Source organism: Eucalyptus grandis, chromosome 6, assembly GCF_016545825.1.
Source record: "Eucalyptus grandis isolate ANBG69807.140 chromosome 6, ASM1654582v1, whole genome shotgun sequence".
NCBI lineage: Eukaryota > Viridiplantae > Streptophyta > Magnoliopsida > Myrtales > Myrtaceae > Eucalyptus > Eucalyptus grandis.
The window spans coordinates 55,787,360-55,800,946 of NC_052617.1; the positions used below are offsets into that span (position 1 = coordinate 55,787,360).

Genomic DNA, 13,587 nt, shown 5'->3' on the forward strand with positions numbered 1-13,587 from the left:
AGATTGGCGATTAAGGATACCAATGAATACTTCCATAGCCAGAGTGAAGATGTAAGGAGACATCAAGTCACCCTGACGAATTCCCCTTCCACTCGAGAAAAAAACCATGAAGCTTGCCATTTAGGGAGATGGAGAACATGGGCAACCAGATAAAAGCCATGATACGGTCAATAAACACACTAGGGAAGCCGAAAGCTTTAAGGGTTAGTTCAATGAAATTCCAATCCACCGAGTCATAGGCTTTACAAAAATCAACCTTAACGATGCATTTAGGCCGGTACGATTCATGATGGAAATCACAGAATAATTCCTAAGCCAGTAGGACATGTTATTGAATAGGAAAACCAAGATTCAACATATTATGGTAGTAGTATACACATCTACTATGACAATGTTTCCCATTTTGAAAGAAGATGAAGGGGAAGAAATCGAGAAGAAAAAACGAGATAATTTTCTTTGTATTCTTTGTGTGTGTTATAATGTACAACGACCACTATTGTTATAATACAAAATATGTATAAGAAAAGCAACTAAATATTTTACAAATTGGATCTGATTTGATCCAATACTAATTGACCATGATTGATCCTTGAATGATGTGCTGAATCTTCTTGCGTATCTTCCAATACTCCCCCTCAAGCTGGTGGCTTGTAGATATCCAAGACACCTGACTTGCTTAAGAGATACGCGTGCTGGCTTTGACACAAAGGCTTGGTAAAGACATCCGCTGGTTGTTCTTCTGTTCGAATCCCCTATGTCTCGATTATCCCTTACTGGATTTTTTCTCGTGTGAAATGACAGTCCACTTCTATATGTTTCGTTCTTTCATGAACGATAGGGTTTGAGGCAAGTTTGAGGGCCGCATCATTGTCGCAAAATAATTTGGTTGGCCCTTCAACTTGTACTCCAAGATCTCGAAGTAATCCACGTAACCACACTATTTCACATGTGGTTTTTGCCATGGCTCGATATTATGCTTCTGCTGAGGATAATGAAACAGTCAGTTGCTTCTTTGTTTTCCATGAAAGCAAATAATCCCCTAGCTTGATATAGAAGCCGGTTATGGACCTTTTGCTCATTGGACAGGTCGCATAATCTGCATCACAATATGCAGTCATCCTCATATCACATTTCTTGGAGGGGAGAATCCCAAGTCCAGGACATTTCTTCAAATACTTTACCACTTTGAGTGCAGCGTTCATGTGTGACTGCTTTGGATTGTGCATAAACTGACTGAGGGTTTGCATGGTGTCGCGACCCAATTTTTTCGGGTTCACCACCTAAACCTAGGTTAATGGATTACTAAGTCTTTAAGCTTAGCTCGGGCTCTCCCAAGCCCATACCAATTCGCGACTTAGGTTTGAATTTTTAACATGCAAATGATTTTCAATCAGGAGTCGCCACTAATCTATTTTTGGTGGGTCAATTAGAAACCCAAGTAACGTAACGGGAGATTTACTTTACTCCTACGAACCAGAGATTCATGAGTTCGGGGACTTGGTTACACCAGACTATCCTAATGCCATTTAGGTACCTTTTATTTCATTTTCAAAAAATGTTTGGCAATTGAATTGATTTTAATTTAACTTCCTAACATGTGAGGTGATCACACGTGTGCGCATACCACCAATTTAACACTCAAGAAAGCAATTAAATAATACAGAACTTACCCCAAAGCAACGAAAGCATCTGCAGTGTTAAATTAAAATCCATATCAACAACCCTAGATATGGTTTCTAATTAACACGCAATTTCAATTTTTGTTTTCACTTTATTTAATGAAAATCATGCGATGCATGCTAATAATCTAATATGACATGGCAGCACGACCTAAACTATATGACATGAAGAAATGCAATAATTAAATGCAATCTAAATGACCTAATTCTAATGACATGCAATGCGATGCAATGCAATAATTATTTCAACTAAAATGACATTCAACATGCAATTTAATATGCGAGCTATATGTTATGCGATATTTATTAAATGACCTAGTCTAATGACGAGGAAGTTCTAATTAAATGAACCTAATAAAAACTAAATGTCGTGCATTTGATATTTCTATTTAAAAATGAAAAAATGATCTAGCTAGATTAAAATTCTATCTAATTTAAACTAAGGATCAAGTCACATTAAATCCTAATTTAAACTAAGATATTATCTTAATCTAACATGCAATTTATCTAATATGCAATGACGTGCAAAGAATGCCCTAATTCAACATGATATTTGCATAATGATTTTTTGTGTTTTTATATTAATTTCGAAATTAAAATTTCACATGCAATTCAAATAATGATAAAACTAACAACCTAAATGAATGCATTTTTTGTTTTTTTATATTTTTCTAAATTCGGAATAAAATCTCTATTCTAGATATGCAAGATAACAAAAAATGTTCCAAAACAAGCTGAATTCTAATTCAAATATATTTTTAGATTTTTAGTGGTTTTCAAAAAACAAGCAATTATCAACTAAACATTAAATCTAAACAATCAAAATATTCAATCAAATAAAGGATTAAAATAATCGGAAAAATAACTGTTGTCTCACGGGTCAAATTAACGATTATCTTAACCCCAATTATCACGACAAAAAGATCGAAAGAACCAAAAATCTGATCCGAATTCTTATGAATCAAATTAATAATTATATTGATTCAACACTTAAAATACTATCGACAAACCCCAAGAATTAATATAATTAAAAAAAATGACCCAACATCTTACGGGTCAAATTAATAATTACAATAATCTTAGGGATAACTCTTGAGGATAATGCCTACAAGATTCATAAAGTGAACATTGTGATCCAGTTAAATAACTAAACTAAAGAATATAAACAAAATAAAGTAAAATAAATGAAAAATAAAAACAACCTAATTGATTTTCAGGCAAAGCTTGGCAGCTGGTTCGAGGCTCCGGCAAGGGAGTCAGCAAGCGTCGAGCGCTGGCAGAGGCGGAGGCACAGGTCTCTGGGCATCCGGCGCGGTTGGATCGGACAGGCGGAGGCGCAAGCGCGGCGGCTATGGCAGCGTCGCGGGCGATGGAGGTTTCGTGAACAGAGGCGTTGGAGTCGGGACTTCTGGCGTCTGGTGCTGCTGCGAGCAAGGCGGTTGGTGCAGCGGAGATCGGCTGTGGCGCGGCGATGCGGGAGCAGAGGCGAACGGAGCAGGAGCAACGTCGGTGGTGCTCGGTGATGGCGAGCGAGAGATCTGCAGGTCACGGGTCTGTGTGATGGCGCGGGTGACGACTAGTGACGAGCGGGGGCGATCGGTGGCCGGCGCAACGATGGCGGAGGTGCGGTGGAGGCTGGCGTCGCGGTGCCGGTGCAACGCACGGCCGGCTCGTCGGGGTCTCCACGAGTTGCAGCAACGGTGGGTGAGGAGTGGCTCCGGCGTCACGAACCAGTGCGGATCGGAGATGAGGCGGAGCACGCAGATTGGCGAGGCAGCAGCGGAAACCCGGCTAAAAGCGCCGGCGACGGGGCCGGCGTGGGTGCTCGCGGACGGAGGCCGGGAGGGGGCGAGGACGCCTGCACGAAGGAGAAAACCCTTTTTTTTTTTTTTTTTTTGTTTGTCTTTTCTCTCTCCTCTTCCGGCACATCCTTTCTCTCTCACTTTTCTCTCTGCAATCCCATCTCTGTTCTGCTTTTGCTTTTTGCTTTTTTAGCAAAAGTCCAACCTTCACTCTTTCCTTTCCCCCAAACCCTTATGAAACCGAAGCTCTTCTCTCTTTTGGTGTGCTTGATTTTCGTTTTTTCTTCAATCGAGAAAAGAATCCCCCCTCTCTCTCATCCTACACAGCTCCCTTTATAAGCAAATAAGATGTGATCTTCGTGAAATATTTCATCCACTTTTTCAATATACACAAAGATTTTCCTATAACCTCTGAATCACAAAATCCTCTTACTTTTCTTATCTCCTAAATATTTTCTATTGATTTTTAAAGATAAGATCAAAACCCAATTTTCTTAAATTCCAAAAATCCTTATTTCAAATCACAATTTTTGAAAACAGACTCGGGCCAATTTGTACTCTTTTCGTGGGCCTAGCCCATTTCGCTAATTTAAAACCCAAAAACACTAATTCGACCCATCCGCCATTGATCCAGTAAATAAGTGTAAAAAAATGCAAATTAAAAACAAATGCACCTAAATCTATATGCTATGTAATTAATATTTTTTTGATAAAATTAAACCATAATTTTTTAATAACTAAACGGACCGTTAAAATTTAGGTGTCAACACATGGCATAACTGATGTCTGGCCTGGTCATAATTAAATATATGAGCTTCTCAACAAGTTTCTGATAACTTATTGGATCTCTCAGTATAGGATCAGCATCTTGAGAGATTCCAGTATCATAATCTGCCGTGGTCAGTTTGATATTTTGCTCAATTGGAATTACAGCTGGCTTACATCCTGACAATCTTACTTCTGATATGATTTCCAAGGCAAATTTCCTCTGGCTGAGGGATATTCCTTGGTCTGATCAAGCAATTTCTATTCCAAGAAAATACTTTGGCAACCCTAAATCTTTTATATGGAAAGTAGAGTGCAAGTATTGCTTGAAACCTTTGATAACTACCTCATCATTCCCCATAATCAGTATATCATCTACATACATCATCAAGTATATAGATGACGTACCTTTGGTCCATGTGAAAACAACATAATCAAATTTGGACTGTTCAAAATCAGCAGTTATTAGGGACTCAGAAAATTTTGCGTACCATTGTCTGGACGCTTGCTTAAGCCCATATAGGGATTTGCAGAGACGACATACTTTATTCTCTCCCTATCTCCATAAACCCTGCGGTATGTCCATATAAATCTCTTCATCTTGATCTCCATGTAAAAATGCATTATGAACATCTATCTAGTGTAATGGCCATTCCTGATAAGCTACTACAGAGAGAAATGAGTGGACTGTAACATCTTTGGCTACGGGAGAGAAGGTTTCGTGATAATCAAAACCTTCCTTCTGTGTAAAACCCTTAGCTACCAATCGGGCTTTGCACCTTTCAATTGAACCATCAACTCAATATTTGATCTGGTAGACCCATTTGCATCCAATTGGCTTACGATGTGGAGGCAGACTAACAAGTTCCCATGTCTGATTATCCACCAATGCCTGCAATTCTGCTTCCATAGCCTTCTGCCATCGCGGATCAGTGCTTGCCTCTTCATAGTTTGAAGGCTCTCGCTCTTAAAAAATGCGGGCAATGCAACATCTATGCTCCTCGGATAATCGATCGAATGAAACATAAGAAAAAATAGGGAAAAGAATACCTAGTGGATTTCTTACTCCACATATGTAATATTTTGTCCAAGTTGGGGGACGTGTGGCTCGTTCGGAACGTCTTGGCTGGATGTCTTCAAAGGATGATTGAGCTGCTAGAGTCTCCATAGGAGATGACTCCAGTGTAATTTCTTCATCCAGGCTTTGATCCGTGTCTGTTGCTAAAGCTGTCAGGGCCGTAGTAGATGTTGGATCAATACCTGTATCTTCTGAATATGAAACCAGAACATATCCCGGATCATTAATGGACTCTTCGATACAATGAGCATGGGAATATCCTAGTCTATCTATGCCTGATTCCTAGGTAGCAAAAGGAAAAAAATCTTCTTGGAACTGAACATCTCTACTAACGAAGAATTCACCTGTAGAGGGATCAAATATTCGGTACCCCTTTTGTAAGGTAGGATACCCCATAAATATGCAACGGCGAGCTTGTGGATCCATTTTATCCTTAGGTCCTACTATAGAAGCATAGCATAGACATCAAAAGATCCTCAAATGATTAAGATTCGATTTCTTCCCAAAAAGGAGTTCAAAAGGGCTTCGATCGTTAAAAATCTTGGTTGGCATACGGTTGATCAAATAGACTACAGTCAATACGCAATCTCCCCAAAAATTATCCGGGATAAAAGCCTGAAATTTTAAAGCCCGGGCAACCTCCAACAAGTGGCAATGCTTCCTTTCCACTATTCCATTTTGTTGTAGTGTGTATGTACAAGAGCTCTCATGTAAGATCCCTTGAGATGATAATAAAGTCGCACACTCATAATTAAAAAATTCTTTGGAGAATTTTCCCAAATTGAGTTTTTGATAGAGAAAGAAAAGTTCTTAAATGTGACACGACCTGACTCTTAGACTGCATAAGGAAGATCCATGTGGCCCTTGAATGATCATCCACTATGGACTATGGTGAGGAAGAACCGAGAACCATCATGATTTAGTATATGGTATGGTCCCCAGACATCAATGTGAAGTAAAGAAAAAATATTAGCTGCGCGACTTTTGCTCAATGGAAAGGGGGAACGTGATTGTTTTGTAATGGGACAAATATGACATTGAGAATAGGGAAGTAAAGAACTATGACCCAATCTGGAATGGAAAAGGAAATTTTTATCATTGGTAGTCAAATTACACAATGATTGTTTATTACAAGGAAATCGATCTAGACTCTTGGGCGAACTTCTCCAGAAAAATAATCCTTCGGATAGATTACCCCATCTTTCTCAGTCGAAAGGGCTTGAAATTGACAACTATTAGCATTGAAGAAAACCTGACATGAATTTTCCTTACAGACTCTAGACACAGATATAAGATTGAACTGGAATTCAGGAATATAGAGGACATTTGTGAGAGTAATTTGAGAACTAAGATTAACTGTCCATGTTATAGTGACATGAGCAACATTCTCATTTGGTAATTGCACGATAATGGGGCTATCTAGTTCTTCATTAATGATGGTAAATAATTCTTCTCACATGCAATATGATCACTGGCTCCAGAATCAATAATCCAAGTATTTCTCGATATATTGTTTATCAGATAATGAGAAATACCTGTAAAGCTGCTCCCCCTTTTTGGAACGTCTAATTTTTGTAATGCCTGCATCAATTGCTCATATTCACCATGAGTGATTGGTTAATTTGCAGTTGCCTGTCCTGTAAGTTGATATGTTGCTGCTGATATTTCCTTGCCCCTTTTTTCTCTAGGTCTGCCATGCAGCTTCCAGCAATTTTCAACCGTGTGGTGGGGCCCTTTGCAAAAATCACAATACAATTTCCCTTTATTTTTTGAATTCGGCCCATGGGAATTTTGCCCATAGGAATTAGGCCCATAAGGATTTGGCCTGTAATTCTTCGAAAAGTCCACTGTTGGATCCTTTAAAGACATAACCATCTCCACCATCCAGATCTCCAGGGTTGCGCGCGCCTCTTGAGTCGTTTGATTGCTGTGCGCAATCCTAACCGTCGAATGTGGACCCTTTAAAAGCCCTATGTTCCGCGAATCCTAGGTTCGCATTGCGCCTCTTCTCTTGGGTTCGCGAACCCCTTTCAACTTTCGCGGCCAGTGCTAGGGTTTTAGCCCCTTTCCCCTCCGTCAAGGCAAGCCTTTGGCTTTCCTCTTGCACCGCGAGCTGGAATATGTGGCCGATCGAAGGTGCAGGCTCCATAGCGAGAATCTGTGACCTGAAATGGAGGTGAGATTCATTAAGAATAAGCAGGAATCATGTCGTCTTTTCTCTGTCCTTTATTGCCTTGTATTGCTGGAGGGTGGTTTCGGGTCCATCGAGCTTCTCCTGCGCTGCTTCTAGCTCATTCCAAAGATCTGAGAGCTTGTTGAAGCACGTCGTCACAGACGTGTTTCCTTGCTTTAGTTCGGAAAGAGCTTGATGTAGTGAGAAGATTCTCGTCCGATCCAGTTTTCCATACATCTCTCTTATATTATCCCTAAATATTTTGGAATCCTCTGTGAGAGGCAAATCGGCAGCTATTTATGCGCTGATACAGTTTCCTATCCATGTCCTGACCAACTGATTGCATTTTTTCCATTGTTGCCCAAATTTTTCATCAATTGGAACCGAAATGGTTCCATCGATAAATCCCTCCTTATCTTTTGTTACGAGGGCTCAACGGAATTTGTGCGCCCAATTTGAGTAATTCTCCGGTCCTATGAGGGGGTGGTTGATAAGCTGCAACTCAGGGCCGTCGGAGTTGGAGACATACAGCGCGTTGCTGAGTTCTGGGCGACCATGGTGGCCGCGAAAGGAAATGGTAGAAACCCAAGTGGGAATCCTGGATTGTTTGTAGTCTGACCCGAATTGAAAGCGCCCGTTAATCTCGCATTCGAATTGCCTGAGCCGCCCGTCTGCTCAAGGCCGATGGTTGAGCTTGCCCCAGTGTTGGTTGGTAGGCCTCCATTGGTCTGCACGCTCTGGTAGCCCGGCTGTGATGTACCTGGATTTGATCCATGGATCCATGAGTATGGCATCCATTGGTAAGGATTGCCCGAGAAAGGCTACCCCAGATTGAACTGAGCTGGAAAAGGTTGTCATTGCGTGTGTTGTGCTTGAATTTGGCCTTAACTGAGCTGTTGTTCAGCCATGGAAGTGACGATGGATGAATCTGGATTGGACGAAGCATGTGGTGTCATATTCCTCGCCGACTGGTCTTCTGGATTTGAGGTGGGAGTTTCTGGTTTATTGATAATGAAAAAATCCCCTTCAGAAAATAATAATTCCTTTGGTAACTTTCCTTGCGGGTTAGAGATCCTTTAGGCAATCAAGAGAAAAAAGAAGCGGAAGCTATGTCAAAACCTTGCAGGCTCTGATACCATGAAAGAAGATGAAGGGGAAGAAGTCAAGAAGAAAAAACGAGAGAATTTTCTTTGTATTCTCTATGTGTGTTACAATGTACAACGACCACTATTGTTATAATACAAAATATGTATAAGAAAAGCAACTAAATATTTTACAAATTGGATCCGATTTGATCCGATACTAATTGACCATGATTGATCCTTGAATGATGTGCTGAATCTTCTTGCGTATCTTCCAACACATTCCTAACAGACTTAAATAGTCACTTTTGCACCAGCTTTACTTTTTCGAGAACTAGAAATCAGTAGGCTTGGTTAGCTACTCAAAACACAATATTGAATTTGTTAGAGACATTTCAGCCAATTTCATGGCTCAACCTAGGAATTGGACTACACCGATCCGATTCCTAATTGTTTCCACGGAATTAATGGATGGTTTTCAATTCCAATTTTTCGGAATCGATCCGTCGCGATCGAGAGTGGCTCCCAATCTCTCCTAGTGAGCATTCAAGTAAAGCTTTTGTAACATGTCCTTGCTATCCTTATCAATAAATTTCCATAAGGCTAATTGTTAATTAATCATTAAAAAAATAGAGAAATGTATTTAACTAGAGTAAATTGAAAATAAAACAAATTTAGAACTCACATTATTACTAAAACGTTTATTCATTGTTTTAAGCACGGTTATTTGAGCATCGAACAAATCGTACTTAAATATCTATTCTTACCAATGAAGAATGCACAGTTAAAATAAATATATGACCACTAAAATGACTCTTTTCTTTTTTTCAATTTAAATGGAAAAACGGAAAAACTAAGTATATGTTACTGACAAAACACGTTGCTTATAATTTAAAGAACAGTCATTTTAATTAAGTAATGAATATCAAGTAACAAAGATATTCGATTGATTCTACAAATAAACCGAGTAAAAAATATAGATGGTCGTACCGGTTATTAGTTGGTTGGACTAAATTGCCCTTAAAACTCACGGACATCATTCATGAAAGATTCTTGAAATTTATAAAGAAAAAATATCCTATACCAAATAGAGCCAATGGTCAAAAGAAGTATAAACTTAATTTTTTTTTTCTACCATTTTTTATCGTACATATTTTGCTTATTTAATCTTGTTGTAATATAAGAGTAATAATATTTTTTTCATCTAGATATTATTGTCGAAGTTATTAAGGAAAAAAAAAGAAACCCATATTCTTCAATATCGATTTAATTTAAGCACAAATTATTCAAATTAAAGGACAGACTATGAACCAATACGATAATTGTAAAAGCCCGAATTCTTGTCGACATTTTAAAATATCTATTTATTTTGAAAAAATATATATATATATATATATATATATATATATATATATATATATATATAATGAAGAAGAAGAAGAAGAATGGAGTGGGCCGGCGGGCATGCCCGAGCCACTTAGCATAACTTTCGGCCCTCCCCTAATATCCTTCTACTTCGGCCCATCCTTTCTTTTATTCGAGTGGGCCGGCGGGCATGCTCGACCCACTTGGCATAACTTTTGGCCCACCCTTCTTTTCTGTTCCTAGCCCATTTCTTTTATATTTTCAAAGCTAATGAGAGCTTAACAGAGCCTAGTCCTTCCTTGGCACGACTCACGTCTCTCTGTGATGCAAGAGGGGGACGATCCTCGACCGACTGTGACCGAATGGAAAGCTGCGAGCGAGCATGCGCCCACGAGCGCGAGAGGAGCGACGGATAGGGGTGACGGGAGCAAGTCCGAATCTTCTAGAATGGTGAGCTGGCAAGGCTAACGGAAAAATATTCCCTGCTGAGGCAAGGGGCGCGTGTCGATCAGGAGAGACGTCGCATTAAGGGAGGCTTCTTCTCTTCGAGGAAGCTATATCGCGGGGAGCAACCGAGAGAGCGACTGAGAGCTGAGGAGTGCCCCGGTCGCTTTGGCCACGCCTGAGCCCCGCTCGCCGACGGCCGGCCGTTCCCGACCTCGCTACCCCCGTGCTCGAACGTCCGGTGAGTTTCGTTTCTCTGGTTCGAGCCTTCCTTTCTTTCTTTTTCTTCCCGAGGATCTCGCCTCGGAAACATGCGGTCGGCCATTGCTTGATTCATCTCGAGCTCGCTCTCCCGTCGCTGTCTTCCGAGGCCGAGTAGGGAGCCCCTCGCGATTTTGCGCCCGTCCTGTGAAGCTTCTGTTGCCTTGCCCTGTTTTGGCTCGAACCGCGAAACCGAGGCTTGACGTTTTCTAGTTTATCTGTCCATCTGTTGTAAAACAGCCGTTATCCGTCGTTTTTTAACTTTGTTTATCGGTCCTCTCAAGTTCGGACGTGAGTTCGAGTTCTACAGATGGTCAGTGTCTTCTTCTCGATCCGCGGCCACCACCTGTTTGATAATAGGTCAAAGTCAGTCCATGCGCATGCGTTGCCGATTTCCATTCGTTCTTTAGTGCATTAGGCAGATTTCGCATCATCACAAGCTCCTTGTCACTTGTTGAGCATTATTTTCATCGCTGAACTGAGTGCCTGCATAAGAGTTCTTTTACGTTTTATTACTCTACGTTTTGCGCATGAGAAATCAGTTCAAGTCTACGACCGAAATGTCAATCTCTTCGGTCATTTGCGTTGGCTTGCTTTCCCGATCTCTGCTCTATTCAGTCTTTTATGTTGCGATTGTGAACATGGGATGCGTATCAGGAGATAATGGTGATTAATGGTGATCTGAAGAGGGTAATGTGGTTAATGATGTCTCACTGGCGGACATTCGTCCTGTGGCTGGCGATGGCTTTGGCATGACGGCGATGGCGCGGGTCTGGTGGCGTATGTAGGCTATCGAGGTGATGTTTAAGTCATTCTCATTTGGAAGTCTGAGAGCGTTGATGGTGGAGCCGTGCTCGTTTTTGCATTAATGTTTAGCTTTAGGAATGAACTTGCAGCAGGAGGGAAACATCAGTGACAGGTTGGGTCTTTGGGAAGAAGAAGACCTCCGATTCTGTTGTTCGAGATTGTTCTCTCTGTTTGTTCTTTTAGTATGCTTTCTCATATTCTCTGTTTTGTCCTTCTTCATTATAGGATCTTTTCTCGAATAGTGAGGTACCATGGACTGTCACAGTAGCTGATAAGGCATCTTTTCATTTAACTGTTCCCCATGTATATGCTGTTGGAGTAGATCGTTGCTAAGTTGGGTTTTTCATCTTTCTTTAATGCTGATTCTCATGTGAGTATGATTCACATTACACCGGCTGCCTTTGATTCGGTTTTAGTGATTTCAGTTTTAGTTGATTTCTGTTTTAGCTGAACCAACTCTTATGGGTGCTAATGTTTTTTAATTTTGCAAGCAGCCCGCATTTTAGGAAAATGATGCCACCGTTGGGACTAAGTGGGATGCATTTCATTCAAGAGGACACTGAGTCCATGTGGTGTAAGTCCTGCAAGATGGAGGGCCTCACGCAGGATGCCTGGTTTTGCCAGGCGTGCTACGACAAATTTAGCACGCATGCTCAAGGGCTTAAGCGAAAGATAGATGATTTGGAGGCGAAGAATTTGTTTTTGAGCTCCTGGAATGGGACCAACAATAACCCTCCCAGTGGGTTCAGCGACATTGTCCTGGTTGCTATTGACGGTCCTGAAGGAGTCCCCTCAACACCGGTCTCAGCTCACAGGGTGATACTGGTGAGCACTGTTGCTGATTATGCTTTGATTGAATTTTGGGTTTTTCTTGCTTTCGGACGATAAGTTTAGTCAGCTTCTTTCCCCTCGGACAAATCCCAACTGAAAGAGTTCTGAGTTCTCTTCAACTTTGAATAAATAGGCTAGCCGGTCTGAAGTTTTTAAAGTGATGCTCGAGAGTGAGATGCAAGAAAGCCAGAAAGGTGTGGTCAACATCAGCAACACGTCGCCTGATGTCCTTCAAGCATTCGTGAAATTTTTATATACTGCAGAGGTGTGCTTGGATGAGCAGAATGCTTGGGAGCTTCTGCCTTTGGCCGATAAATACCAGGTGATGTCACTAAAAGCTCATTGTGAAAATTTCCTGGTGTCAAAATTGAATTGGGAGAACTCGATTGGGAGCTATTCCTTCGCACATCAACACAATGCAAAGATTCTTCTTCAGGCGGCTTTGTCAATAATAGTGGAGAACAGGAATGACTATCGAGTACATCCCAAATATTTAGCAATCGTTGAAGAGGAACCGAAACTTGCGATAGAGATATATGAAGCTTGCTTTGATAGGATGGGGATGCGTGCAGCTATCAAGGATTCTTCTTCTGACCAAGCAGCTCCTGAGACTTCTGACCAAGCAGCTCCTGAGACTTCTGACCAATGAGTTTTAAATTTGTTTCTTTTTCCTCAATCAGGAGATACAATCTCCTTTTCAACAGTGAACTTTTATTGTAGTGTAAGTATGTACATGATGTCATTACAGCTGCTTGATCTTACAAAATGGATCTGGACGGATATAACCATGGTTTTTACAGGTTGCCAAATGCTTGTGTTTTTTTCTCTTTCTGAAAAACAAATTATCTATGCTATACTTCTTTACCAAAAAAAAAAAAAAAAAAAAAAAAACTATCTATGCTATACTTTTGGTCATTGCATTCATCTGAATTATGATTTAGGTGAAATTTGAGCCTTGCACAGGAAATTTTGGACAAACCAAACTCTTGCGGATAAGAGAGATTATAATTCAGTTCAGGGTTCTACTTATAAGTGGGATTATCAAACTTTGTTCTTTTTCTTCCAAGATACATTGCATTCCAATTTTCTTCAAATTGTATCCCTAAATTTAGACTTCGCTTTCAATTGGTTCACCCGACCTTGGATATTCCGGCCAATGAGCCCCAAAAATTTATTTGGTCAATTGGACTTTCATTCAAATAACGTGCAAAACAACCTCAAAAAATGTGAAGACATGGAGTCATTTCATTCGTTTAGAACCTGTCCATTAAAATTCTTTGCGCAATTAACTGCTTGGAGT

General features: G+C 40.5%; 1 protein-coding gene across 1 annotated transcript; it reads left to right on the forward strand.

Moving 5' to 3' along the window:
* Positions 1-12,044: 12,044 nt before the first annotated feature.
* On the forward strand, positions 12,045-12,936 carry LOC120294565 (BTB/POZ domain-containing protein At4g08455-like). The gene is made up of 2 exons (XM_039314721.1): positions 12,045-12,281; positions 12,421-12,936. Exons 1-2 carry the CDS (start codon positions 12,045-12,047, stop codon positions 12,934-12,936), a joined length of 753 nt encoding a protein of 250 aa, XP_039170655.1.
* Positions 12,937-13,587: the final 651 nt, after the last annotated feature.